This window comes from Elephantulus edwardii, unplaced genomic scaffold, assembly GCF_000299155.1.
Source record: "Elephantulus edwardii isolate Elephantulus edwardi_28Jun2011 unplaced genomic scaffold, EleEdw1.0 scaffold00020, whole genome shotgun sequence".
In the NCBI taxonomy this organism is placed as follows: domain Eukaryota; kingdom Metazoa; phylum Chordata; class Mammalia; order Macroscelidea; family Macroscelididae; genus Elephantulus; species Elephantulus edwardii.
Genome location: NW_006399770.1, coordinates 25,893,881 through 25,921,279, shown reverse-complemented (window position 1 = coordinate 25,921,279; position 27,399 = coordinate 25,893,881). Strand labels below are relative to the sequence as shown.

The 27,399-nt window shown below is 40.1% G+C and overlaps 1 protein-coding gene across 1 annotated transcript in view; it reads right to left on the bottom strand.

Moving 5' to 3' along the window:
- Nucleotides 1–27,399, bottom strand: part of NTNG1 (netrin G1) — a gene marked incomplete at its 3' end in the record, with an annotated part of 569,354 nt that overhangs the window by 120,276 nt on the left and 421,679 nt on the right. The window contains exon 3 of the mRNA XM_006882463.1: nt 3,087–3,259. Within this exon, the coding sequence (XP_006882525.1) occupies nt 3,087–3,259 (173 nt within the window). The remainder of the gene's footprint in view (nt 1–3,086; nt 3,260–27,399) is intronic.

Below are 27,399 nucleotides of genomic sequence, written 5' to 3'. Positions count from 1 at the left end.
GGCTATAAATTACAAGGGAGGAGATTGACTCTTTTTCTCCATTAGAATCACTAAGGAACTTGAGGCATCAGAGAGGCATGGTCTTTGGGGTTGAAGTGTAGCTCTCTATGGGCTATGCCACATGAGCTATTATTATATTGTTGTATGTGCTGTTGATTTGGAATCGACCATAGCTGACCCTTCAGAGGATTTTAAGAGGGAGTATGTCACATGGGAGAAGATTGCCCATCTTCGATACAGCAGCTGGTGGACTCAGCATCTATCTGTTGTGCCTTCGGTTTGGCAGTGACACTCTTTACCAGCACCAGGTAGAATCATGTGACTACATTTATGTGTGCAGATGTGCATGCATGCAAACAATAGCTAATGACATGAGAATCATTCAAGTGTTATGAAATCTTGTGCTTAGCTTGAATTAGCACACTAAAATTTAGAAGATTCCCAGGCAATTAAGCAGGAAACATAAAAATCTTATCACATTAAAATATAGTCAATGAAAAGAAACCAGGGTCAATATAGTTCTCTAAGGACTTACAAAGAAAAGAAATGACTGGCAAACAGAAGATATTTAATATTGATGTAAAAAGATAATTTTCATAACAGTTAAAAACTACTTGGCAATGGGAAAGATTGCCTTATTTTGAAATATCATAAAAGTAGGTTGTTTTTTGACATTCATTTGTCGAAGGAGCTGTGCTATACACTTAACACACAATAGCTTATTCAAGCCTCTCAAAATCCTTCTTGAATAAATATTTATTATTATCTTCTTGGCTCAGAGGGGAAACCAAGTCATGGAGACACGAGGTTTCCTTTTCAAGGCCACACGGTTAATGGATACAGGAACTGACATGGATCCCAGAGTCTATGCATCAAACCCCTGAACAGCTTGGACATTTTGAAGCATAGTCTGATGTGTCAGAAATACATCTCAAGGGATTTTTTGCAGTGAAAGACTTCTCTATTCCAAGAACAAATGACTGCAGAGAATCTCCGCAACCCTTTTATTTCATTTATGCCATACGAGGGATTAAAACATTGATTTGAACCTTGTCATTGTGTTCATGTTATACCTTCATATTTTAGAAGATGTAGAAAAGTCAGGAAATATAGAGAAGGTCGGTAAAAACAAAGAGAAGGATGGACAGCAGAATCCACAAGGAAAACCAAAAAAGCATTCTAATATTCCTTTGGCCAGCCAGTGAATGGGAGTTATAAATAAGGTAAAGGATTAAGGGTATAGGAGTCATTTCTTGAAAGAATAAAACAATTTTTCATTTCAGCAAGAAAGCTTGGCTAGAAAAAGAACATCTTCACAGTGAAAATTCCTTGAAATAAAGATGTTAAAATATAGTTTTAAGTAGAAGAAAACAAGGTCAAGTTGGAATGCAAGCCAATACCTTCTATAGCAGCGTGCCCTCGCTCTCTCACTTATAACCTTGGCAAGCTGACCCTGTTTGATGTTGGACCAAACCAGTCAATATTTGGGAACTCTTTTCTTTTCCATCTTGCTTCACCAAAGAAGCATCCAACCCTGAATAGTAAATCAGAGCCATTTTCATTTTGGGAGACCTTTAAACTAAATATGACAACTGTGATGGTAGGACTTCTTAGGTAGCCAACCATACACTGTTACAAATAAAAAGCTCTAGAGATTCCTTCTGTATTCATGAGTCTCTGACCCTTGAAGATTGAGGAAAACCCACAGAGTCTCCATTAATAAAATCACCTTGAAAAAAAAATCAACATTTCTGCTCAGTAGAGCTTTAATGTATTAATATTAGGAGCCAAACTGTCAAATTTTCTTCTAACAGAAAGAACTGAATACCCTTGCAGAAAAGGCAGAAAAGGGTTGTTTTTTTTAACCTTTCAAAAGATTTTTTTTTCCTCATAGAAATTTTATCATAATTTCATGGCTTGTTACTTGGTCCATTACTCTTACATTTCAGTTGATAAGGTCCTGGTTTCTGTGATATTAGATTTTAGGTTTTGGTTCCTCACAGCTGCTGCTTCTGAGAGCTCAATAACGTCATGAGTCTTGCAAGGAGCTGGTGCCTTTTCAAGTCCTTACCTCCCTGCCGCTCACCAACCTGCAGCTTCTGTTACTTCTCACTCACTAGGTGTAGTCCCAGCCTCACTCTTCCGTTGAAAGAGCAAATCTCGGGCTTCTGAGGTTGCTAATGGGGCCATCTGTGGAACTGGGCAATTTATTCTGGAAGTCATCACTTTCCCCCTTAGACATCAGGGCATACTTTCCTATGACTGTGTAGATAGTGGAGCAAACATGTGAGTGCATATGGGGCAGTCCACGTGTTAATGTTTGTGTTCTTTTCTTTATAAGATTAATGCCAGTTTCTTATCTCTTTGTTAATGTCTATTATAGATAAGGCCAAATTATGTATGTAAATGTATATACCTGTGTTAGCTCTAACTTTTGTATACTTCCTTGGGACTTTCCTTTTACTTAATGATATTCTGTTGATGACCCCTATTTTTTAAATGTTGCTTTTCCCTTCACATGCATACAATCATCCCTTTCCTTAATGAGATCCCCGACTTATGTTCTTTATCCAAAGGTGGCCTCTGCTGACAGGATCTGTGGCAGATCTGGCCTCACAGCTCAAGTTTGGAAGAAGTTAATTATCTTACCGTGCAAAGTAAGGCTCTGGCTATGACTGGAGAGGGACAAATCATCTCTCAGGTGCCCCGATATGGGAATGGAATTGTAAACATTCAGAGAAATTGTGCAAGTGTTGTTTAGATTTAAAATGACATTTGTGTTGGGGGTTTTGAAGGGCTTTGTTATTTTAATAGGAAATTAATTTGGAGGAGGGGGATAGCTGCTCCTGTCTCATCCACTTAGAATAAATTGCTTCTGTGGTTTCAATGATTTCCAATAGGCTTAATGTGAATGTTGAATGAGAGTGCTAAAAAGTGTTTACAAGAGGCAAAATGGGGGACTCGAGCTGTCAGTTGCGTTTTGAAGAGGAATGGAACAATTAGCAAGAGGAATAAAATCATGTTTGCAAGTGAAACTGAGAGGAACTAGCAGGTCATTGTGCACAAAACATGGAGCAGTTACTCACAGGTATTTGCAGTGCCTTTGGGGATGGGGAGATACGAGCCTGGACTCCAAGGCCGGCCCTGATAATTCTTCTTGCACTTCCCACAGTCTGGGCCTGTAGTGTTGTGCTCACATTCACATGTCAATTTGCTGTTGTCATATACACACACAGTGGCATGGAGATTACACTTGCACCTAGGCAGAGAAGAGACAAAGAGTTCACAGTAAATCAAGTTGGCTGCAGTGACCACTGAGCTTTACAAGCAGATCTCTTGAGCTGTGGTTTTCTCAGGGGGCAAGGCTTGAGGTCAAGACTGTGGGTCAAGTATGGACTCCAAGGCTCTACTTTTAGAATCTAAATGTCAACATGTGCAGCCCAGCCTCACAGCAGTCTGAGCTGTCCTAATACCAGTGGGTGTAGCTGGAGTCTGGAGTTTTCACAAACAAAAAAGTTGTGCTCTGATAGGAGCATTTTTCCAATTACCTGAAATAGTGCCATCCTTGGTGACACATATCTTTTAGCTTGCCTCCTAAGCTAAAGGTTGAACATTTGAGTCCACTCAAAAAGCAACTTGAAAGGAAGGCCTGGTGGTCGAAAAATCTCTTTCATCTCATTGACTTACAGTTGGAACTGACTATTAGTTGACCTGCCATTGGGTTTCTGAGACTGTAAATTGCCCAAGAGGAGACTATCTTTCTCATATGGAATCACAGTGGATTCAAACTACCAGCAACGTGAGGCTTTAGAGTTAGTAGCGCTACTCCCCATGGACTGTGGCTTGAAAGCTCCCTTCTGAGAAAGCAGTTATTGATGATCCTACACAGATCAGTTCTATTCTGACACACAAGGGTCTGCCAAGAGTCAGAAGAAACTCCACGGCATCTGGTTGGTGAGAGGCTTTTCTACAATACTATCACATTTATGACAATTTCTAAAGGGTCTGAAAAAAAGAATGGGATTTTTATTTTTCTTTTAACTGAAAGTACATTTCTTATTTGCTTAAAAGAAAGATAACTATTAAAAGGATTTGTTTTTCAGTCAGAATACCACAGACTCAAGAGGCTGTTTGTAATCTGAGTGTACTCTTGTTCTAGGCTTTAAAAGGAAATTTCTTTGGATCCTAAGAGTTTTTCCATTGAAGCTTGCAACACACTTGAGGGGTGGTAAAACCCTCAGACTTCCCATTCCTAGTAAAGAAAGTCAACACAAGGTATTCTCTGAAACCATCCTAATTACTGATAAAAGATGCTTAGAATCCTAAGAAATAAAAACCTCCGCGTGGCAGAGATGCGAGGTCATTAGCAAAGGCCTAGCCTTTGGTGACTATGAATAAGGCTGTGATATATGAGAGGCAACAACAGAATATGCAAGTTCCACAAAAAAAGTACCCCTATAGCCACAATCTTTAACTACAAAATTGCAAAGCCCAACTTGATATTTGTTGAGGCAGCAGGTTGTAAACCGCCACACCAAGCACAGGCTGCATCTTCTGAAAAGCAAAACCTAACTTGACAGAATGACCATGACTGCAGGTCAGAATAATGTATGTGTGCAGAGATATGTCCATACCCATGAGAGAGCCTGGGTTCTCAGGCCAGGGGAGAGACATGCTGAATCCCTCTGGGTTAGGATGACAATGCTACTTATCACCACCACCAACAACAACAAAATGAGCTTGACCCCTTGTAGGAACTCAGACAACACGTAGAAAGCCAAGTTTCACAGAGACAATACAATATTGTGGATTTAATGATCTCTCCTTTTGTACCAGATGTCATGAATAGGGACAGGTAATTGAATACTCCTTATTTAGAAGAATGAGATCCTTTGATAATACCAGATGCTGGTTTCTATAAGGTCTACTCTTATTAAAAAATCTGTGATCTGTCTGAAACACTGACCCATAATTGGGACAAGAAAGCAAAGGAATAGCTAAGACAATTATTAGGACCTACAAGGCTTTCTTCCAACCACAAGGTAGAGTTCCTAAAGCAAGAGCCACAAAGACTAACATCTTTGCACCTAGTCTCAGTTACCTTTAGAGTCTACCACCATTTCTAATATTTCTAGCTGCACTCAGCCCTCCATGTATTTGTGAGCTGTATGAAGTTGGTTAGCCATTAGTTAAATAAAATATACTCCACAACGACAGATGAATGACACAATTTACAGCTATCATTTGTAGACTCTTGTAAGGCCAGTGCCTGGACAAAGGACACAATAATTCCATTACGTTAAGTAGACAATGTTTAAATTTAAACTGAGGTTTATAGGGACCCTCCATCTAAGGAGCTACTTGTGTTAAGTTTCTTATTAAAGGATTGTTCTCCTTCCAGCATTAGCACCTTTATTTATGGGTATGTTTATACATATGGAGGATGTTTCAGACCTAAGTGAAAGAAGCACCAAATTATACTGATTTAGCACAGTATTTAGTGTTAAAATTCCAGATGAGGAAATGAACAACGTGACCTCAAAGAATATGCTGTTTTTAAGTGTGAAGACCAGGAGTGCAAGTATAATTGCAAATTGGATTATCTATCTTCTAACTGTTAATACTTTCATACTTGTAGTCACTCAGAGTTACAGGCAATTTCCATTCTAAAGACATTATATTAACTGAGAAAATATTCTTTGAATAATAAAAGGAGGTGAAAAGAGAATAGACAAATATTTAATCCTATTTTCTTCCTCCACTCTTTTCCAATTAATTGGTCATCTTCACATGTCCACAAGCTTATTAATCATGCTTATGAAATCAATTTATAGCCCTTCTTTGAAATGTGTCCTGATGACAGTAAGTACCAATATACCTAATCTTCTGGTTTCTTCTTTGCTGTATTTTAGGCTTGATTAATTACTATTTTGACTGTGTAAAAGTTTTTGCTCACTGAACAAGTCCCTCCTATCTTAAAGGGGGAAATGTTATTGTTATGTACCATCAAGTTGGAACTAACTCATAACCGATCCATCAGCAGGTTTTCAGAGGCCATAAATCTCAAGGGAGAATATTGCCTATCTTTCTTTTACAGAGCAACTGGTGGATTCAAACTACTTACCTTTGGGTTGGCAGCACAACTTCTTACCACTAGGCCACTAGAAATCCCTAAAAAGGAGAATACCTGCTTTGCATTCTAAAGCTCCACCTTTAACTTTCTCCCCTTCCCTTTTAGTTTCTCACACTTCCCATCTCCATGTTTCCATCTCATAGTCACTTCTTCTATCTGGTCACATTTCATGCAAAGACCACACACAACCTGCATCAGGGAACCCATTTGTTTGTCTTATGTGGCATCATAGAGGTGTTTGACTCTGTGGAGCACTCTCTCTTCTTTAAAGCTCCCCTTTCCCCAATCCTCAGGCTCTTATCAGAGCTCTTCTGAGTTCCTTCCATGTGCTGTTCTCTGTATTCTGGCTCAGAACAGTGAACACACACTCTTGTTGACATTCATCTTTCAATTACCCTCTGTGGTCCCTAACTGATTTCGTATTATAGACCTTAAAACAAACTGCTATCCTTTCTCTCTCTGGAAAAAAAAAAGAACATTCATGAAATAAATTTTAAAAATATGCAAAAATTCTAAGCTATTCAGAGATTCTCTGAAGTATATACACGTACACTAAGGATCCACAAAAATCTTTTCTCTCTCAATTCATTAGATGAAGAAATCAGAACATCACCAGGTGAAGAATATGTTGGCAAGTTTTGGTTCATTGCCTCCATTCCAGATCTATTTGTTCTTACTAGGTGCCATAGGGTTGAGTACAACTCATAGCAACCCTATGAACGGTGGAGCTAAAGTCCATCCTATCCTGTGCCATCTTCACACTTCCTGACACTCTAGAGCCCATTGTGGTAGTTACTGTCACTGTATTAATATACCTGGTTGAGAGTCTTCCTCTCCTTCAGTGACCCTCCCCACTTCCAAGCATCACATCCCTCTCCAAGGAATAGACCCTCCTAGCAACATGTCCAAAGTACGTGAGGTGAAGCCTCATCATTTTTGCCTCCAAATAGCACTCTGGCTGCACCCTATCTGAGACATATTTATTTGTTCTTTTGGCCATCCATGGGAGTTTCAAAATCCTAGTCTTCAAGGAGAAACTCGGTTTCACACTCTCCAAGACAGACCTATTGGTTTATCTGGTGGCCCTGGTATATTCAGGACTCTGCTCCAGCACCACAACTTGAAGGCATCAATTCTTCTGTTCTGTTCTGAGGACTGCTTCCTGATCCAAGAATAAGTTTCACATAAGCACAAACAAATGTTCAAGATTTCCCATTTTCCTCAAAGTCATCCACAATTTGTTGTGATCCACACAGTCAAATGCCTTTGCATAATTAATGAAACACAGATAGTCATCCCTCTGGTACTCTTTGCTTCCTTCCAAGATCCATCTGACATTAACAATAATGTCTCTAGTTCCCTGACCACTTCTTTTTGTTTATTATTCTCATTTACAAAATTTGAATACATTGTTTTCCAGAACAGTCTTCCAATTTCCCTCACCCCCCACCCATCAAATTTTACAACTCCATAATAAATCCCTCATGCCCCCTGCACATCTTCATCCCTCTGCTTCCACTCCCCCTTAGAACTTTATACTCATTCTATAATAATTTTTTTAAACAATATGTATCCTTGTGGGACTGAGTTCTTCACTCTGTATAATGCTCTCAAGTCCCTCCTAAGTTAGGTAATAATTACAAAATCATTGCTCTATTGTGTGAATGTACCATAATTTCTTAATCCATTCATTTGTTCTTGGACATCTGGGCTGTTTCCATGTTCTTGCTATGGTGAATAATGCTATGAATATTGGTGTACAAGTATCCATTTGTGCCTCAGTTCTCATTTTTTCCAGGTACATTCCAAATAGAAGAATAGCTGGGTCATATGGAATTTCTATGTTCAACTTTTTGAGGAAGCACCAAACTGCCTTCCATAGTGGTTGTACCATTTTACAATACAAACACCAATGTATATAAGAGTTCCTTTCTCCCCACATCCTCTTCAACATTTGTTACTTGCTGTCCTGTTAAACTTTGCCACTGTTACTAGAGGAGATGGTCCTCATTGTGGTTTTGATTTGCATCTCTCTTATTGCCAGTGATTTTGAGCATTTCTCTGTGAAATTTCTTTCCACATCTTTTGCCCATTTTGTAGTTGGGTTATCAGTCTTTTTCTTGTGGAGGACCAGGAATATTCTGTAAATTTTGACATGAGACTCTTGTCTGAGATGGTATTACCAAATGTTTGTAGGTAGGTTTTCTTTTCACCCTATTGGAAAACGTTTTTGATGTGCACAGGGATTTAATCTTTAGAAGGTCCCACTCATCAATTTTATCAATTTTATTTCTGGTTGTATTTGGCAGTCTCCTTATACCTTGGACTTGCATTTCTAAGCTTGATCCCAGTTTGTCTCTTATGAACTTTTTCATTTGGGGCTTTATTCCTAGGTCTTTGATCCATCTGATCTGAGGGGGTTTTTTGTGTGTATATGGTGTGAGTTGTGGATGCTGATTCAACTTTCTACAGGTGGAAGTCCAGTTTTGCCAGCACTATTTGTTGAGGAGGGTTTCATTTCCTCATTTCATAGCTTTTATTTCCTTGTCAAATAGCAATTGACTATGGATAGCTGCATCTATTTCTGGGTTCTAAATTCTGTTAATTGGTCTATGTGACTGTCATTGTACCAGTACCATGCTGTTTTGTTTGCTACTGCTGTGTAGTAAGTTCTGAGGTCAGGTAGTGCTATGCCTCCCATCTCATTTTTATTTCTCAGAAGTGTTTATTTGAAGTTTGTTGCCTCTCCAAATAAATTTGATAATTTCCCTTTCAATCTCCTTGAAAAGTTAATGTGGCATCTGTATTGGGATTGCGTTGAGCATGTAGATTGCTTTTGGTAGGATTGTCATTTTCACAATAATGAATCTTCTTATCCATGAAAAGATCACATTTTCCCATTCTTTAGGTCTTTTATTGTGTCTTGCAGAAATGCTCTGTAGTTTTCTTTGTATAGAGGTTTGTATCTCTAGTTAGGTTCACTCTCAAGTATCTCAACTTGCGGTTGGCTATTGTAAATGGGATCCTTTCTTAATTTCCTTTTCTGAGTTCTCTTTGTTACTGTAGAGGAATCCTATTGATTTTTGGATATTGATCTTATGTTTTGCCTCTCTACTAAACTGGCCTACTAACTAAGTTTTTGTTGAGTGTTTGTGGTTTTCTTTGTATACTATCATATCAACTGCATATAGCAACAGTTGAACCATCTCCACGACCTATTCTAAATCCAGCTTGTATTTCTGGTAGTTGTCTGACAGTGTTCCAGTCATTTCTTGATAATCTTCAGAAGGATTTTGCTAGTGTGTGATATCAGTGATAGTGTTTGATAATTTCCACTCTCTGTGGGGTCAGCTTTTTTTTTATGTTCAGTGCTTTTTGCCAACACCCCAACTCAAAGGCATTAATTATTCTTCTGTCATTGCTACGAATTCTCTACTTCTCATATGTATAACTAGTGATCAGAAAAACCATGGCCTGAATTAGATGCATCTTAGCCCTCAAATTAACATCTTTACACCTCAATAATTTGGAGAGGTACTTAACTGCAAACTTTCCCAATGCAATATGTCTCCTCATTTCCTGACTTCTGGTACCAAGGGTATTGATTAGGGATCCAAGTAAGATGAAGTTGTTGACAGTTTCAGTCTCCATGATGTTGCTTATCAGTCCAGTGATAAGAATCTTTGTTTTTTTGACATTGAGATGCAATCCATATTGAAGGCTGCATTCTTTGAACTTCTGCAATAAATGCTTCAAGTCTTCCTCACTTTCAGCAAGCAAGATTGTGTCATCTGCATAACACAAGTTATTGACGAGTTTCCCTCCAATCCTGATGCCGCATTCCTTTTCATAGAGTCCAGCTTCTTGAATAATTTGGTCAGCAATATGTACGGAGACAAAATACAACTCTGACAAACTCCCTTCTTCTTTTTTAACCATGCAGTGTGTCCTCCTGCTTAGTTTGCACAACACCCACCTGGTCCAGGTATAGGTTTCACATGAGCACAATTAAGTGCTCTGGGATCCCCATTCTTCTCAATGTCAGCCACACCTTGTTATGATTCACTCAGTCAAATGCCTTTGCATAGTCAATATAACACAAATAGACATTCTTCTCTTATTCTCCACTTTCAGCCAGGATCCATCTGATATTAGCAATGATATCCCTGATGCCAAAGCTTTTTCTAAATCCTGTTTGAATTTCTGGCAGTTCCCTATGTACTGTTCTAGCCACTTTTGACTAACCTTCAGCAGCATTTTGTGTGTGATATTAATGATATTGTTCAATAATTTCCACATTCTATTGGATCACCTTTCTTGGGAAAGTGAAACAAATATGGACTTTTTCAAATCCAATGGCCAGACAGCTGTCCACCAAATTTCCTGGTATAGACTGGAGCACATCCAAGGTTGCATCTGTTAATTAAAACAAGTAAATTGATATTCCATCAATTCCTGGAGTCTTATTTTTTGCCAGTGCCATCCAATGTAGCTTCTACTTCCTCTACTTCCTCCTTCATTACTATACATCCTGATATTTTTCAGTGTCAGTCAGTTCTTATTGGCACAGTGATTCTGTACATTCCCCTCAATCTTCTTTTGATACTTTCTAGATCATTCAATATTTCGTGCATAGCATCTTTCACTATTGTGACTCTAGGTTTAAATTTGTTTTCCAGTTCTCTCAGCTTGAGAAATGCAGAGCAAATTCTTCCCTTTGTGTTCTCAAATTCCAGCTCTCTGCACATTCCATTATAATGCTTATTTTTGGTCTTCTCAAGCTGCTCTTTGAAATCTTCTGTTCAGCTCATTAAAATAGGTGTGTTTCCCTTTATTTGGACTTTTAGACACTCAAGTGGAATTCACAGGGTCTCTTCTGATATCCATTTCCAATTTTTTCTTTCTTCTCTGTATTTGTAATGACGATTGCTCTCTTCATGAATCATATCCTTGATATCACCCCACAACTCATCTGGTCTTCAATCATTGGTGTTCAATGCCTCAAACTTATTCTTAAGATAAACTTGAAATTCAGATAGAATAGATTAATGATCATATCTTGGTTCTTATAGACTTATTTTCATTTTCTTAGGTCTCAATTTGAACTTGCATATGAGTATTTGATGGTCTAACCCACAGTCTGCCCCGGCCTAGTTTTGGCTGTCAATACTGAGCTTCTTCAATGATTTCTTCCATAAATGTAGTCAATCTGATTTCTATGGAGACCATCAGGTGAGTACCATGTTTAATGTTATCATTTGTGTCCTTTTACAAAGGTATTTGCAATGAATAAATCCTTATATATCCAAAATTCAACCATTCTAATTCCAGCCTCATTTCTATCACCAAGCTCATATTTTCCAATTACAATGCTTTCTTCACTGTTTCCAACTTTGGCATTCCAATTACCAATTATCATTTGCATATCTTGATTGAATGTACAGTCAATTTTGGACTACACTATTTGGTAAAAATTTTCAATTTTGTCCTCTTTGGCTCTAGATGTAGGAACATATATTTGAATAATAGTCATTTTAATAGGTCTTCCTTGTATGTATATTTATAATATCCTATCACTCACAACATTGTATTTCAGGATGGAATTTGGAATTGACTTTTTTTACTGTGAATGCAAGACTATTCTTCCTCTGTTTTTCATTGCCAGCATAGTATTGTTGTTGTTATATGTATAGCATACAATATGATTATGTAACCATTCTTAGACAAGCCCACTTTGGCTCTAGACTGTCCTATTGGGTTAAGCATATATGTCTTCAACTGAATTCTTTAGCTGTCTTCTCTCATTCCTCCTGCCTTTTCCATCTCAGTAAATTGTATCATTTAACATTTAGTTTGACAAGAATAGATCCTCCCTTTCATTTTTCGATCACAATTTATCTATTATTTAACAATCCATTAATGTTCATTACATACAGTGCTGTTAACTGAAATTAAAGTGGTTAAAATTCACCAACCACTCTGAAGAAGAAGGATGGATAGATCCCTCCTGTAAATATTTACTGGACCTGAGTAGATTTTTTTTGGTTCATCAGATTCTCAATAGCTCTAAAGTCCAAATCCTAACCTTTGCTATTTCCAAGTTGTAATAATCTTCAATCTGATTTGGTAGAACAACTTCTAACAGACTGATCTCTAGTTACACTCCACTCCACTCCACTCCACTCCAGCCTAATCCTAGCACTCTAGTCAGAGATACAAATCTATCTGGACCAACCGTGGCTTTGAACCATCCAAAGATTCAATGTGATTCTCAGCATAGATTCTAAGTTCAGCAAGATGCCTAGCAAGCTCCCTTTTTATCTATCTCATTTAGCCTCATATGCACACCTGTTAACTCACTAATTAGACCTACTTTATCATTCAGGGAAGCTTTTACGATGTTACCTTCTGCCTAGCACGATAGACTTTCTTAAATCTCTTCTTTTTTTGTCAACATTTCTTACCTTTTACCTGTCAACTTTGATATCTTAGTGCCTGACTCCTCAATAATATTAAAAAAGCACCTTCTGAAAAGCTATCTAAATGGTCTTCTGATGCACGATATGCAGGATGCCTTTACTATGTGCTCCTTTATAGAGCACTAGGCAAGGACAACCATGCAACAATTCTCTGTCATCTCTGCAATAGACATAGGTGGTATTCTGCTGAAGAAAGATGAACAATCTCCTTCTGTACAATTTATTGCCTCTGAGAATCTGCTGGAGTCAGTTACAGCTCGATAGTGCTCAACAAGAACCTTCACTAGGATGTAAGTTCCAAGTTGCTTGACGCTGAATAAACCAAAACCACTGAACTCTAGTCAGTTGAGACCCCTTGCAACCCTCCACTGAAGTTCTGTGGCTGTAATATTGACAGGAGAAGACTACTGCATCTTTCTCCTTTGGAGCCACCAATGAATTCAAACAACTGACCTTCAGAACTATACCATGAGGAGTTTTTTCAATACCTCTTAACTCCTTACTTCTTATCCTTTGAAAGAGAGCTCTGGTGGTTAAGTTTGCCAGAAGGTGAGCTGTTAACCCCATGGCGGCACTTCTCTGATGGTTCAAATCCACCAGCAGCTCCAAAGGAGAAAGGTGGGCAAAAGATGCAATTGTTGTTATTATTATGTGCCGTTGAGTCACCTGTGACTCGTAGTGACCCTATGTACAGTTGCTCTGAACCCTGCCCTGTCCCAATCCAATTTTACCAACCTGCTCTCACAGCTCTAGTTTTTGTGTCAATACATCTCATCCAGGCTCTTTCTCTCCTATTCTGTCTCTCCACCATTCTAAGTGTGATGTCCTTCTCCAAGGACTGGCCCCTCCTGGCAAAAGATCCAAAATATGTGACACAGAGATAAAATAAGCAACTTGCCTCCCATGAGCAACTTGGCTTCATGTTCTCCTGGAAACGCCTATTTGTTGTCTTGGCAGTCCATGGTATATTCAATACTCTTCTCCAGCACCACAAAAGCAGCAGTTCTTGTTCTATCATTCTTAGTCATTGTCCAGCTCTCTGCAAGTAATTGTAAAGATCATGGCCTGGATCAGGCACACTTTAGACTCTATACTGAATTACAGCCACTGAAATCCTGCCGAAGGTATTAGCTGTGAGTTGGTTCTGAGTTGACAGCTGAGAGCAAAGAGAGTCCTTTAAAAGAAGCTCTTTTGGAATATAGTCTGTCTCATTCTGTGCTGAAGATATCCTGTCCCAAAAAATGAGATTAAGAGAGCTGACGCCCTTCTGGGAGGAAGGTGTTCCTGCTTAAGGAGATTAGAGAGAGCTCTCAGATCCAGTCTTGCGTGACTCTGTGGGATCCTGATGCTGTGTGTGTTAAGATGTCGCTCAGTTTAAAAGCCAGACCCTGAAGGAGACGTGAGACTGAAGATATCCTTTCCAAAAGATGAGATTAAGGTAGCCGACACCCTTCTGGGAGGAAGAGATTCATATTTATTACCATTCCAAAAGAATGTGGAAATTATTGTACAATATCACTAATATCACCCACTGTAAAATCCTGTTGAAGATTATCCAGAAAAGACTTGAACAGTACATTGACAGAGAACTACCAGAAATACAGGCTGGGTTTAGAAGAGGTCGTGGCACTAGGAACATTATTGCCAATCCCAGATGGATTTTGGCAGAAAGCAGAGAGTACCAGAAGAATGTCTATCTGTGTTTCATCGACTGGGCAAAGGAATTTGACTGTGTAGATCAAAACATATTGTGGCTAACTTTGAGGAATATAAGAATCTCAGAACACTTGATCACGCTTATATGAAACCTATCCAGGAAGTATTAAAAGAAGATGGAAAGAATATACTGAGTCACTGTTTCAAAATGAATTGGATGACACAGAATAATTTAATGAAACAACATACAAGCAAGAGCCTATGGTGATGAAGGAAGAAGTTCAGGCTGCTTTGAAGGAAATAGCAAAAAATAAGGCCCCAAGAATAGATGGTATACCAATTGACATATTTCAGCTAACAGATGCCACCCTGGATGTGCTCACCAAGTTGTGTCAAGAAATCTGGAGAACAACCACTTGGCCAACTGACTGGAAGAAATCTTCACATCCCAAAGAAGGGTGACCCAACAGAGTGTAGAAACTATAGAACAATATCATTGATTTCACATGCAAGGAAGATTCTACTGAAGATTATCCAAAAAAGACTGAAACATCACATCAGCAGAGAATTGCCAGAAGTCCAGGCTGGGTTTAGAAGGGGTCGTGGTACTAGGGATATTGTAACTGATGTTAGATGGATCTTAGCTGAAAGCAGGGAATACCAGAGGAATATCTGTCTGTGTTTCGTTGATTATGCAAAGGCATTTGTGTGGATCATAACAAAGAGTGGCTGAGTCTGAGAAGAATGGGAATCCCAGAATACTTGATTGTGCTAATGAGAAACCTATACTTGGACCAAGAGGCAGTCATGAGAACAGAGCAAGGAAAGACTGCATGGTTCAAAATTGAGAAGGGTGTACCCCAGAGATGTGTCCTGTCTCCATACCTTTTCAACCTGTATGCAGAACAGATTATCTAGGAGGCTGGGCTCTATGAGGAGAAATGCGACATCAGAATTGGTGGAAGATCTATCGACAATCTGCATTATGCAGATGACACAACCCTGCTTGCTGAAACTGAGGAGGACCTGAAGTGCTGCTGCTGCAGAGGGTCAAAGACTGCAACCTTCAATATGGATTGAGCTGAATGTCAAGAAGACAAAGATTCTCACCACTGGGCCAATTGGCAGCATCAGGATGGATGGTGAAGAGATTACAGCTTTAGTTTGCATGGCTCCACAGTCAACACTCTTGGCACCTGTAGTCAAGAAATTAAAAGACGTATTGCGATGGGAAAGTCTACTGTTAGGGACCTTTCCAAAGTTCTGAAGAGCAATGGTGTCTTCTAGAGACTAAGGTGCATCTGGTACAGGCCATGGTCTTTGCAATCACTTGTTTTGCGTCAGAGAGTTGGACAATGACTAGGGAGGACAAAAGGAGAATTGATGCCTTTGAGCTGTGGTGCTGGAGAAGAGTATTGAGGGTAAAAATTTGCTAGGAAAACAAACAGATTCATCCCAGAGAGGGTTAAACCAGGTAGCTCCCTGGAGCCAAGGATTCTGAGGCTTTGTCTAACATACTTTGGACATGTTGTAAGGAGGTACTGGTTCTTGGAGAGGGACATCATGCTTGGGAGGATGGACGGACAGCGCAGGAGGGGAAGGCCCTCTATGAGGTGGACTGATTTAATGACTGGGGTGATCAGGATGGGTGTATCGGAAACAAAAAGATTGGCATAGGACAGAGCAGAGTTTAGGGCTGTTGTACATAGGGTCGCTATGAGTCACAAGCGACACGACAACACACAACAACAACAACATACTCGGACCAAGAAGCAGTTCTCAGAAGAGAGCAAGGAAATACTGCATGGTTCAAAATCAAGAAAGGAAAAGCAAGATTTAGACTGCAATATAGCTGTTAAGTGCTGTGTTATCATTCCCCTTAAACAAAATAAAGTGGTTTCTTATCTATCCCTGTCTGCTGTACTCTTGTAGAAGTACAGGGATGATTGGACTCATAAATATTGGGGAAAAAAATGAAGAAAGGACTGTGTCAGGGATGCATCCTGTCCCTGTATCTTTTCAATCATTCTGGAAGCAGGGCTCTATGAGGAGGAATGTGGTATCAGTATTGATGGAAGACTCATTAACAATCTATGATGTGCAGATGACATAACCTTGCTTGTTGAAAATGAAGACCTGAATCACTTGCTGCAAAATATCAAGGACTATAGTCTTTAACATTGATTGAAGCTCAACATCAAGAAGACAAAAATTCTTAACACTGGGACAATTGGCAACACTATGATAGATGGAGAAGAGATTGAAGTTGTTAGCAATTACAATTGCTTGGCTCCACCACAATCAACACTCTTGGCACCATCAGCAGTCAGGAAATCAAAAAGCAAATTGCCTTGGGAAAATCTCCTGTCATGGATCTCTCCAGAGTCCTGAAAAGCAACAATGTCAGCCTAGAGACAAAGGTGTGCCTAATCCAGGTCATGGTCTTCTCAATTATTTGTCATGCTTCAGAAACCTGGACAATGACTAAGGGTGACAGAAAAGAATAGATGCCTTTGAGTTGTGGTGCTGAAGAGAAGTCTTGAACATGGACTGCCAAGAAAACAAATAGGTCTCTTTTGGAGAGGGTTAAACCAGGACTCTCCTTGGAGGCTAGGATTTTGAAGCTCCACCTCACTTACTCTGGGCACGTGGCCAGCCGAGATTTGTCTTTGGAGAAGGACATCATTCTCTGAAGGGTGGACAAACAGCACAGGAGAGGGAGACCCAAATGAGAGGATTGATACAGTAACTGGGGTGATGGGGATTGGTGTGTCAGAATCAGTGAGACTGGCTCAGAAAAGGGAAGGTTTCGGAGCTGTCGTACATAGGCCCACTATGCATTGCAGGCAACTCAACCAATAACATTCTGTGACAGGTCTGGAAGCAGGAGTGGCATCCACTTCCTAAATAACATGCTTCTGGAAATTCTATGAACTTTGATAAATGCCAATAGTTGTAGAGGGGCTCCGGGCTTTTTGTTCATAGGGTCACTATGAGTCGTGCTCGACTTGAAGGCAATCAACACCAGCAACATGCTGTTCTGCAAGACCTAAGTCCACATATCTCTGGAAGATTGAATCCATTAGAGTCTCTGAGGATGAGGGAAGGATCGTTTCGTCCTGTTGAGATTTACAGCCTCAGAATCCTGTTGGTGGCAGTGAATGAGTCCTTTGAATTGTGGTGTTGGTGAAGAGTATTCAAGATTCCATGGACTGTAAAAAAAATCAACAAAGTCTGTCTTGAAGGAAGTGCAACCAAGGTGCTCCTTAGTGGTAAGGAGAGTGAAACTTCTCTTACATACTTCGATATGTTGTCAAGAGGGGCCATTTCTTGGAAAAGGACACCAAGCTTGGGAAATTAGAGGAGGTCATCAAAGAAGAGAAGGACCCTCAATGAGGATACACAAAATGACTGCAATAATGAGTTCAACTGTAAAGGAGATTATGAGCGTGGTGCAAGATTGGGTAGAGTTTTAATGTGTTGTCAATAATGACTACGCATTCTCAATTTTCAGTCTTTCCTGACATCCCTCTTGGTCTTTTCTTCCTCCTCTATATTTGTAATGATCCTTTGCATCCTTCCTGGATAATATTCTTAATATCCTGCCACAGATCATCTGGTCTTCACTGACTAGTGATGAAGGACTCAAACCTGTTCCTGAGATGGTTTTGAAATTCAGGTGAGATAGACTCAAGGTTGGTTTCTGTAGATTTGATTTAAGCTTCTCTAGCTTTTCTTTGAACTTGCATATGAGTGAGTAGTCGGTGGTCTATTCCACAATCAGCATCTGGCCTAGTTTTAACAGCTGATATTGAGCTTCTCTGATTCTTATCACAGATGTAATTGATCTGATTCCTATGCATATCATCAGGTGAAATCCACGTATATAGTCTGTGTTTACGTTTTGTATAAAATGTAATTGCAATGAATAAATCATTGATTGAGAGAATTCTGTTATATCTCCAGCCTTATTTCTGTCACCAAGTCTATGTTTTCTTACTACTGAAACTTCTTTCCTGTTTCCAACTTTTCATTCTAGTCACCCATTACTATTAATCCATCTTGATGGCATGTTTGATCAATTTCTGACTGCAAAAGTTGGTAGAAATGTTTTATTGACTATGCAAAGGCATTTGACTGTGTGGGTCACAATGAATTGTGGCTGACTCTGAGAAAAATAGGCATCCCAGAACACTTGGTTATGCTTAAGCAAAACCTATATTTGGACCAGGAGGCAGTCATCAGAACAGAGCGAAGAAACACTGCATGGTTCACAGCCAGGAAATGTGTACTCCAGGGATGCATCCTATCTCCATACCTTTTCAATATATTTGCAGAACTGATCATCTGGGAGGCTGGGCTCTATGAGGAGTAATGTGGTATCAGGATTGGTGGAAGATCTATCAACAATCTGCATTATGCAGATGACACAACCTTGCTTTCTGAAACTTAGAACCTGAGGCGTTTGCTGCAGAAGGTCAAGAACTGCAGCCTTCCATATGTTTTGAAACTCAACATAAAAACAACAACAACAACAACAACAAACCCCAACAATAATTAAACAAACAAACAAAAAAACCAAAAAAACACACCAAAGATTCTTAACCACTGGGCCAAGTGGCAGTATCATGATTGATGAAGAGGAAATTGATATTGTTACCAATTTCAGCTTGTTTGACTCTGCAATCAACACTCTTACTATCAGCAGCCAGGAAAACAAAAGACAAATGACACCAGGAAAAATTGCTGTCAGGGACCTCTCCAGAGTGCTGAAGAACAATGATATCAGTCTAGAGACTAAGGTGCACCTGATCCAGGCTATGGTCTTCACAATTACTTGCTGTGCATCAGAAAGCTGGACAATGACTAAGGATGATAGAAGAACTAACGACTCTGAGTTATTGGTCTGAAAAGTGTATTGAATATACCATGGGCTGCTAGGAGAACAGATCCAACCTAGAGAGGGTAAAACCAAGCTGCACCTTGGAGGCAAGGATTTTGAAGCTCCGTCTGACATAATCCAGGAATGTTGCAAAGAGGAATCAGTCTTTGGTGAGGGACATCATGCTTGGTAGAGTGGAGCGACAGTGCAAGAAAGGAAGACCCTGGAAGAGATGGATTGAGTCAGTGACTTGGGTAATGAGGTTAGGTATGCCAGAGACAATAAGGTTGGCTCAAGATAGAGCAGTATTCAGAGCTGTTGGATATAGGGTCGCTATGAGTCGCCTGCGTCTCGATGGCACTTAACAACAATAATATCAACACACAGAGAGAGATAAGAGGGCCCAGTGGACAGAAAGTGATGCTACCAAGCCAAAGGTGGGTGACTTTTAATCTGCGGCCCTCGGGCCTGTCTTTCATTGTTTTTGTTCAGACATTCCTCTAGGTCGTATAGCCCTGGTGTACAAGTTGCTATACAGCAGTAACTTGTGGTTGCTGTGAGGCTGAACACTGTGACACTGATGTGTCAAATGCATTAATGGTTGGTTACCAAATGCGGACAGAGAGTGGGGGGGAGCTCCCTGATTAAAACAATCTTGGAAGCAGGAGTGGCATCCACTTCCATAATAGCTTGCCTCCAGAAACCCTATGTGGAGAGAGGATGAAAGGAACCCAAGTGTCGAGGACTCTCCTTCACAGGGTCGCTATGAGTGGCCTGTGACTCAACGGCACTTAACAACAACAACAACAACAACATGAGTTGCAAGGCGACTCAATGGCACATAACAACAACAAAATGAGTTGGAGCTTATTCAAAGGCAGTTAACAGTTCATTAATGTACTAGACACACAGGAAACATAAATATTCTGCCTCTGTTTTCATGAAATACGCTTAGTGAAATTTCATTTCACATACTTTAGACATGTTGTTAGAAGGGGCCAGTCTTGGAAAAAGACATCATGTTTGGAAAGATGGGAGGTGAGCAAAAGAGAGGAAGACTCTCAATAATACAGACTGACAAAGAAACTGCAACAATGAGTTTACATATATTAAAGATGATGTGGATGGCCTGGATAGTACAAGATTCTGACTCATTGTTCATAAGGTCTCTGTGAGTCGCAGGGTTTTGATGTTTGATGGCACCTAACAACATTTTTCATTTGTTTGCTTATCAAATATTTTGGGGTACTTATTAAGTTCTGGTAGCTCTAGTGGCCTAGTGGTAAGGAGTTGTGCTATCAACCTAAATGCAGGAAGTTCAAATCTGACAGCTGCTCCAAGGGAGGATGGACAATTTCCTATCATGTATTTACAGTGTCTGAAAACTCCCCGGGGGGCAGCTGCCTATGCTGCGAGCTCTGGCCTTCCTGAGGATGCACAGGATGGTGCCAGGCCCTGCCAGTTAAAACAAATGGAAAGGAAAATAATTTTTTGGAACATATTTTTCATTCTCTGGTTATAGAAGTTACAAACTGCAGAGTTAAGTAAAATCCAGCACGAGAGGCTCTGCATGGGATGTGAGATCATCCCAGATAGAAATGGTAGCCAATCCCTCCAACAGTAACTTTGGTCCTTAGGCATCTCCTCCAAGCCCCTCCAGGACTCCTCTACAACATCCAGGATTCCTGGTGTTCTCATTATTCACCTCCCCCTCCTAGGGGGTGGCTCTCCATATCTTCCCTGTGGACTGGCAGGAACCAAGCCAAGGACACAGCCATACAGAGTCTTGCAGGAAAAGGGACTTGTGTTTTTCTTCATATTTAGGAATACTGTGAATTTATTATTGTTATTTTTAATGAAAGTGGTAGTTAATAAAGTTGTTGGTGTTGTTATGTGCCATTAAGTCAAGTATGACCCATACAGACCCTATGAACCTTGTCTTATCCTCACACTTCCTGACACACTAGAGCTCATTGCTGCAGTTACTGTGTCAACCCACCTGGTTAAGTGTCTTCCTCTGTCTCGCCTACCCTCTACCTTTCCTAACATGATAACCTTTCCAAGGAATAGCCGGATGCATATGAGACGAAGCTTTATTGCCTTTGCCTCCAGGGAGCCCTCTGGCTGCACTTTCTCCAAGACATATTTGTTTGTTCTTCTGTCAGTTCATGGGATAGTCAGTACTCTTTTCCAACACCACTGCTCAAAGGCATCAATTCTTCTGCCATCTTTTTTTATCGTCCAGGTCTCAGATGCATAGCAAGTGATCAGAAAGGCCTGAATGGCCTGAATCAGACACACCTTAGTCCTAAAACTGACATCATTACCCCTCAATAACTTGAAGAAGTCCCTGGCTGCAGACTTTCACAATGCAATGCTTTCTGATTTCTTTACTGCTAGTACCACAGGTATTGATTGTGGACCAAGGTAAGATGAAGTCATTGCCAATCTCAATCTTTTTTCTATTTATCATGATGTTTCCTTTCCTATAGGTCCAGTGCTAAGACTTTTTGTTTTCTTGACAATGAGATGTAATAAATATTGAACACTGTATTCTCAACAAAGAATAACTTAATGAAGTTAATAAAGTGGAATTGGTGAAAAAAACCCAACCAACCCACATCACTAGAAGGTCAGCTATGAGTTCTGACTTCAAAGCAGTATGTCAAGAGACCTGATGACGTAGAGCTGTTAACCAAAATGTTGGCAGTTTAAATACTAGGTTTTCCATGGAAGAAAGATAGCTCGTGTCCTCCTATAAAGATTTACAACTTTGGGAATCCAACAGGGGCCACTTTCAGTTGGAAATGTCAACAGCAGTGGATTTTATTCTTGTTAAGTGCCACCAGATTGAGTATAACTCATAGCAACCCTATAACAACAGATCTGAATCCTGTTGTATCCTGTGCCATCGTCAGTGTTTCATTGCCGCAGTCACTATCAATCTGTCTCATAAGGATCTTCCTGTCTTTCGCTGACCTCTGCCTTTCCAAGAATGATTTCCCTTTCCAAGGAATAACGACTCCTTGCAACATGCCCCAAGTATACAAGACCAAATTTCTCCATCTTGCCTCTAAGGAGTACTCTGTAGTTTTTTTCAAGATGTATCTATTTGTTCTTCTGACAGTCCAAGGGTTATACAGTATTCTTCCCCAACACCAGGACTCAAAGGCATTAATTCTTATTCTGCCCTTCTTATTTGCTGTCCACCTCTCAGATGCATGGCAAGTGACTGAAAAGACCATGGCGTGAATCAGGCCTAACTTAGTCTTCAAACTGACATCATAGCTGAGAGCCTTAGAGGCACATTGGTTGACATGCTGACCTTCTATCTGACAAGTTGGCAATTCCAAACATTTATGACTTTGGAAACTCTATAGGGTAGTTCTACTGTGTCTCATAGAGCTTCTGCAAGCCAGAATCATTCCAATTGCAGTGGGTTTGATTTCATTTGGTATTAAATCCAACAATCTATGATGTCTGTTGAAAACTGTGTTGTGTGCATAATTCAAAACCAACTATAGATGGGGCAAAGGAAACTGTAAAACACTGGTAACATGATTTTAAATGCCAAAGAATTTTCCAGGTGCCTGGATCCTAATATATGGACTATGGTAAAAAAGTGAAATGAAAAGATGTAACAGTGAAAGAATTTTGCTTTTACTTTTCAAAGTGAAGCACGAAATGGAGGGGGGAAGGGCTGGGCAAGGAGAAAAGTGCAACAATGAATGATTGGAAAGAAAAAATATATAAATAAAAAATATATAAAAGACATAATAAAAGAACTCAGAGCTTAGGGAAGAGGCAAAACAAAGCACAGTTGTTCTGGAATGTGCGTTCTTTCTCTTCAAATCCTCATGCAAGGCTAAGCAGACGGTTTAGCTGAAGTTTATGGGAGTGTTGTTTGGGCAGTGGCTAAGCCTGTCGTTTCCCCAGCAGTGGATCTGCTGACCTCACTCAGTGTCTGGCCTTTCGCTAGTCACTGTGAGAATTGCACTGTGGGGCTAAGCACGCGTGGCTGACGCTCAAGGCACCACACATTGCCCTGCTTTATGAAAATGGCTTCCTTCCACCCTTGTTTTTGGTAATGACTTCCTTCCACTTTCCACAACTCGGTTTATTCTCATCACTTTTATTCCATTCAGATGCCAAAATGCTTTATTTAGAGCTCTGGCCCACAGTGGCTTTTCCTCCAATGGGGGGGGGGGGGGGGGGGGGGGGGGGGGGGGGGGGGGGGGGGGGGGGGGGGGGGGGGGGGGGGGGGGGGGGGGCGGGGAAGGATTTCCCAATGCTGAGAGGTTACACTGAACTGTGTTATGACCTCCGCCTCAGTGACGGGTGGAGGGCAGATTCTCATGACATCCCACTTGTCTCTGACAGACTCATCCAGTCTCATGACCATCCAGCCCTCATGTTGATTGGCACATGAGGTGGGGGAGGACTTGTATGAGCAGAGACCTCAAGTGCTTGAATAGCAGCAGTCAAGTCTCTGCTGCTCTGGAGCACTCAGCCTTCTCACACAGAATCCACACGAAGACACTGGAGATAGAACTAACAGTCCTGCTCATACCTCTAAGATCCGCTTGTATGTGACACACAGCAGACACTACCAAATCAGGGCAGCACTAAGACAGACTTGCACAACAATATGAGTGTAATTCTGCGATGCAGACTGAAGGAACGCCACTGTGGTCTTGTTTTCAGCCAGGGCTGGCTCCACTTTTTCTGTATTTTAGTGACTGGCTGCCATGCTTCAATTTAATTTTTGCTTAGAATAAAGAAGGCTCTAACATTTAGATCCCTGCCACCTGCTAGCAAGTGAAAAAACACCTGCAGACTGCTTGGTTTTCCTTCATAACTTAATATATTTCTTCTGAGAAGTGTATTATTCACCAGAAATTTCCTGTAAGTTAGAGGTCTGTAAGGTCTATTGCTGATGTTTCAAATGGAGGCACCCATATAAAGGAGTTAGAAACCTGTCCTTCTTAATGATAAACAGGAAATGGAGCCAAGCTTGCTGCCTTTCAGAGTAAGGCTTTTAGCTACTTTTGCACCTGAGAAAGATTCACCATGAAAAGAATGAGGGTTAAGCTTCTGGATCTTTCTAAAACCCTGAGAAGAACTATAGTAATATGCTCATATGTTTTTGTATCATTTTCACAAATTAGATATTATTATATATCTTTTTAAATCAAGGAGGGCATTTATTTTCTAGCAGAAAAAAAAGTTTCCCATGGGTCAATGTCACCTTTTTACAATGCCACCACCTTTGCAGAGTAAAATGGTTCTGGAGGATACTCAAGGCTATAACTTTCTGGAAGTAGATACGAGGTCTTTAGTCCAACGTACCTCTACATAGATTCAAATCACCAACCTTATAGTTAAGAGCCAATGCTTATCCATTTGAGCTAGCCAGAGTTTTTATTCTTTATAAGGGCTCCGAATAATGAACATTTCAGGAAACATGGGTTAACTTTTGGTTCTAAGTCTTGCTTTAGGTTGGCAGTAGCTACAGATAAGAGAGATGCAAATCAAAACCACAATGAGGTACTATCTCACTCCAATAACAGTGGCAAAGTTTAACAGGACAGCAAGTAATAAATGTTGGAGAGGATGTGGTGAGAAAGGAACTCTTATACATTGTTGTTGGGATTATAAAATGGTACAACCACTCTGGAAGGCAGTTTGGTGCTTCTTCAAAGAGCTGAACATAGAAATTCCATATGACCCAGCTATTCCACTACTCTAAGAATATGAAAACTAAGGCACTAACTGATTTGTTCACCAGTGTTCATTGCAGCGTTATTCACCATCACAAGAACATGGAAACAGCCCAAATGTCCAACCATAAATGAATGGATTGAGAAACTGTGGTACATTCACACAATGGGATACTATGGAGCACGCAGAAGCAATGATTTTGCAAATTATTAACTTGGGAGGATCTAGAGAGTATTATACAGAGTGAACTTACTCAGTCCCATGAGGATAAAAATGGTATAAAACCATTATTGTAGAATGAATATAAGGATCCAAGAGGTGTGGGAGAGTTTAGAAGCAGAGGGATGAGGATGTGTAGGGGGTGTGGGAATTAATCATGGGGTTGTATAATTTGATTGGTGGGGGTGGGGTGTGAAGGAAATTGAAAGAATTTGTTCTTGAAAACAATGTATTCAAATTTTGCAAATAAACTAGTAGAAAATGGGAAAAAAAAATCTCCACCCCCAAAAAATGTTGCCTTAGGACTACAAATGTGTTTATTCTGGTTTGACTTACTCCTTGCTGAGAATTATCCATTTCAGATCCATTGAGATAGAATTGACCTGGGAATCTACTTAAAATGCTGATTCTGATTCAGTGTATCTGGTGTGGACATGCAAATTCTCAGTAGGAAGCCCCACCAGAATGGACAGGTTAGCAGCTGGTGTTTACACACTTATTATTGTTGTCAGCTGCAGTCTAGTGTGTTCCAACTCATACTTCCCCTATGAGCAACATTATGAAACACCACTTAGCCTGCAGCACAGGCACCATTGATGCCATGTTTGAATCTACTGTTGCAGCCATGTGTCCATCCACCGCATTGAGAGTCTTTGTTTTTTCCATTGACCTTCAGTTCACCAAACATGATGATGTCTTTCTTCAGTGACTGCTGTTGTTATGTATCATAGAGTCAGAACTGACTCATAGCTGACTGTCCAGTGGATTTTCAGAAGCAGTAAATCACATGGGAGGAGATTGTCCATTTTTTTATTTTTCCTGCATATCAGCTGGTGAATTCGAACTGGATGTCTGTGGGTTGATGGTCTAAAACCTTACCCCTAAGCCAAAAGAGCTTCCTCCAGAGACTGATCCCTCCTAATAACCTTAACCCTAACCTTAACCCTTATCCTAAAGTATGTTAGACAGAGTCTAACCTTCCTTTCATCTCAGGAGCATTCTGGCTGTACAGATTTGTTGGGGTTGTTTTATTTATTTATTTTTTGTTGTTGTTGTTGTTTTGCATATCATAGTATATTTAAAATTCTTCACTGACACGACGATTCAAAGGCATTAATTTTTCTTCAGTCTTCCTCATTCATTGGCCAGCTTTTAAGTGCATATGACTCAAAAAACAAGCATATTACTTACTGTCAGGTCAGAACTGATTCATAGCTGACGCCCAGTGGGTTTTCAGAAGCTGTAAACCATTGTGATGGCATGACCCATAAGGAACTGTGCTGTTCATTGAAATGCCAAGCTTTTCTACTGGTTTAAATTCACCAACAGCCCCTTCGGGATAATCACCAGCAATCTCTTCTGGTGAGATTCACAACCTTTGAAAACCTGCTGGAGAATCTGCTGTGAGTTGGTTCTGACTCAATAGCAATGAGTTTGACTTTAAAGAGCACAGGAAGAGGTTGCCCATCTTCCTTCTATAAGACATGTTGGTAGATTAGAATCACCAGAGAGGCACCTTACTTGGGTTAGCAGGGCAACACTCTACTTACTATGCCACCAGAGCCCAAGTTGTTACTGAAAATACCACAATATACAAATATTAAAGCTTGGCAAATATCTATTTTTCTAAAAGACAATAAATCATAAAATGCTTCTCTTAGACATTTTCTGTCTTCAAAGTCCCTAGTTTTTCTCTTTACATATCAACACAAGCATTTCTGGTTCTCATTTGAATACATTATTTGAAGTAGGATGTTTGAAGCACTGTGTCTTTGACCATGAATGAGTGACTTGACTAAACAAAGAAAGCTAACATTAGATACTTCCATACACTTGGCATTATGCTAAGTGGTTTTTACATATTTCACGTATTATTTTATACAAACCTCACAGTAATCCCGGGAGGTCAATTGTTTCTATTATTTGGTGTCTGAGCCCATGCTGACTCATAGTGACCTTATTATGTATAACAGAATGAAACCCTGTGTCATCCTCACAATGTCTGCTATGCTTAGGCCTGCTGTAAAAAAACAAAACAAAATAAAACAAAAAAGGAAATCAAACTCATTGATATTCAGTTGTTTCTGAGTCAAAGCAACCCTCCAGTGGGTTTCTGAGGCTGTAAATTGTAATAAGAGGAGACTGCCCATCATTCCCCTGTCAGAGAGGCACATAGCTTTTGAGTTAGCAACCACACTTGCTACGCGCTACACCACCAGAGCTTCCAGGTCCATTGGCAAAGCTCAAATTCTTCTCCAAGGAGTCAGAACAGAGTCATAGCTAACTCTCTGTTGAGTTTTCAGTCTGTA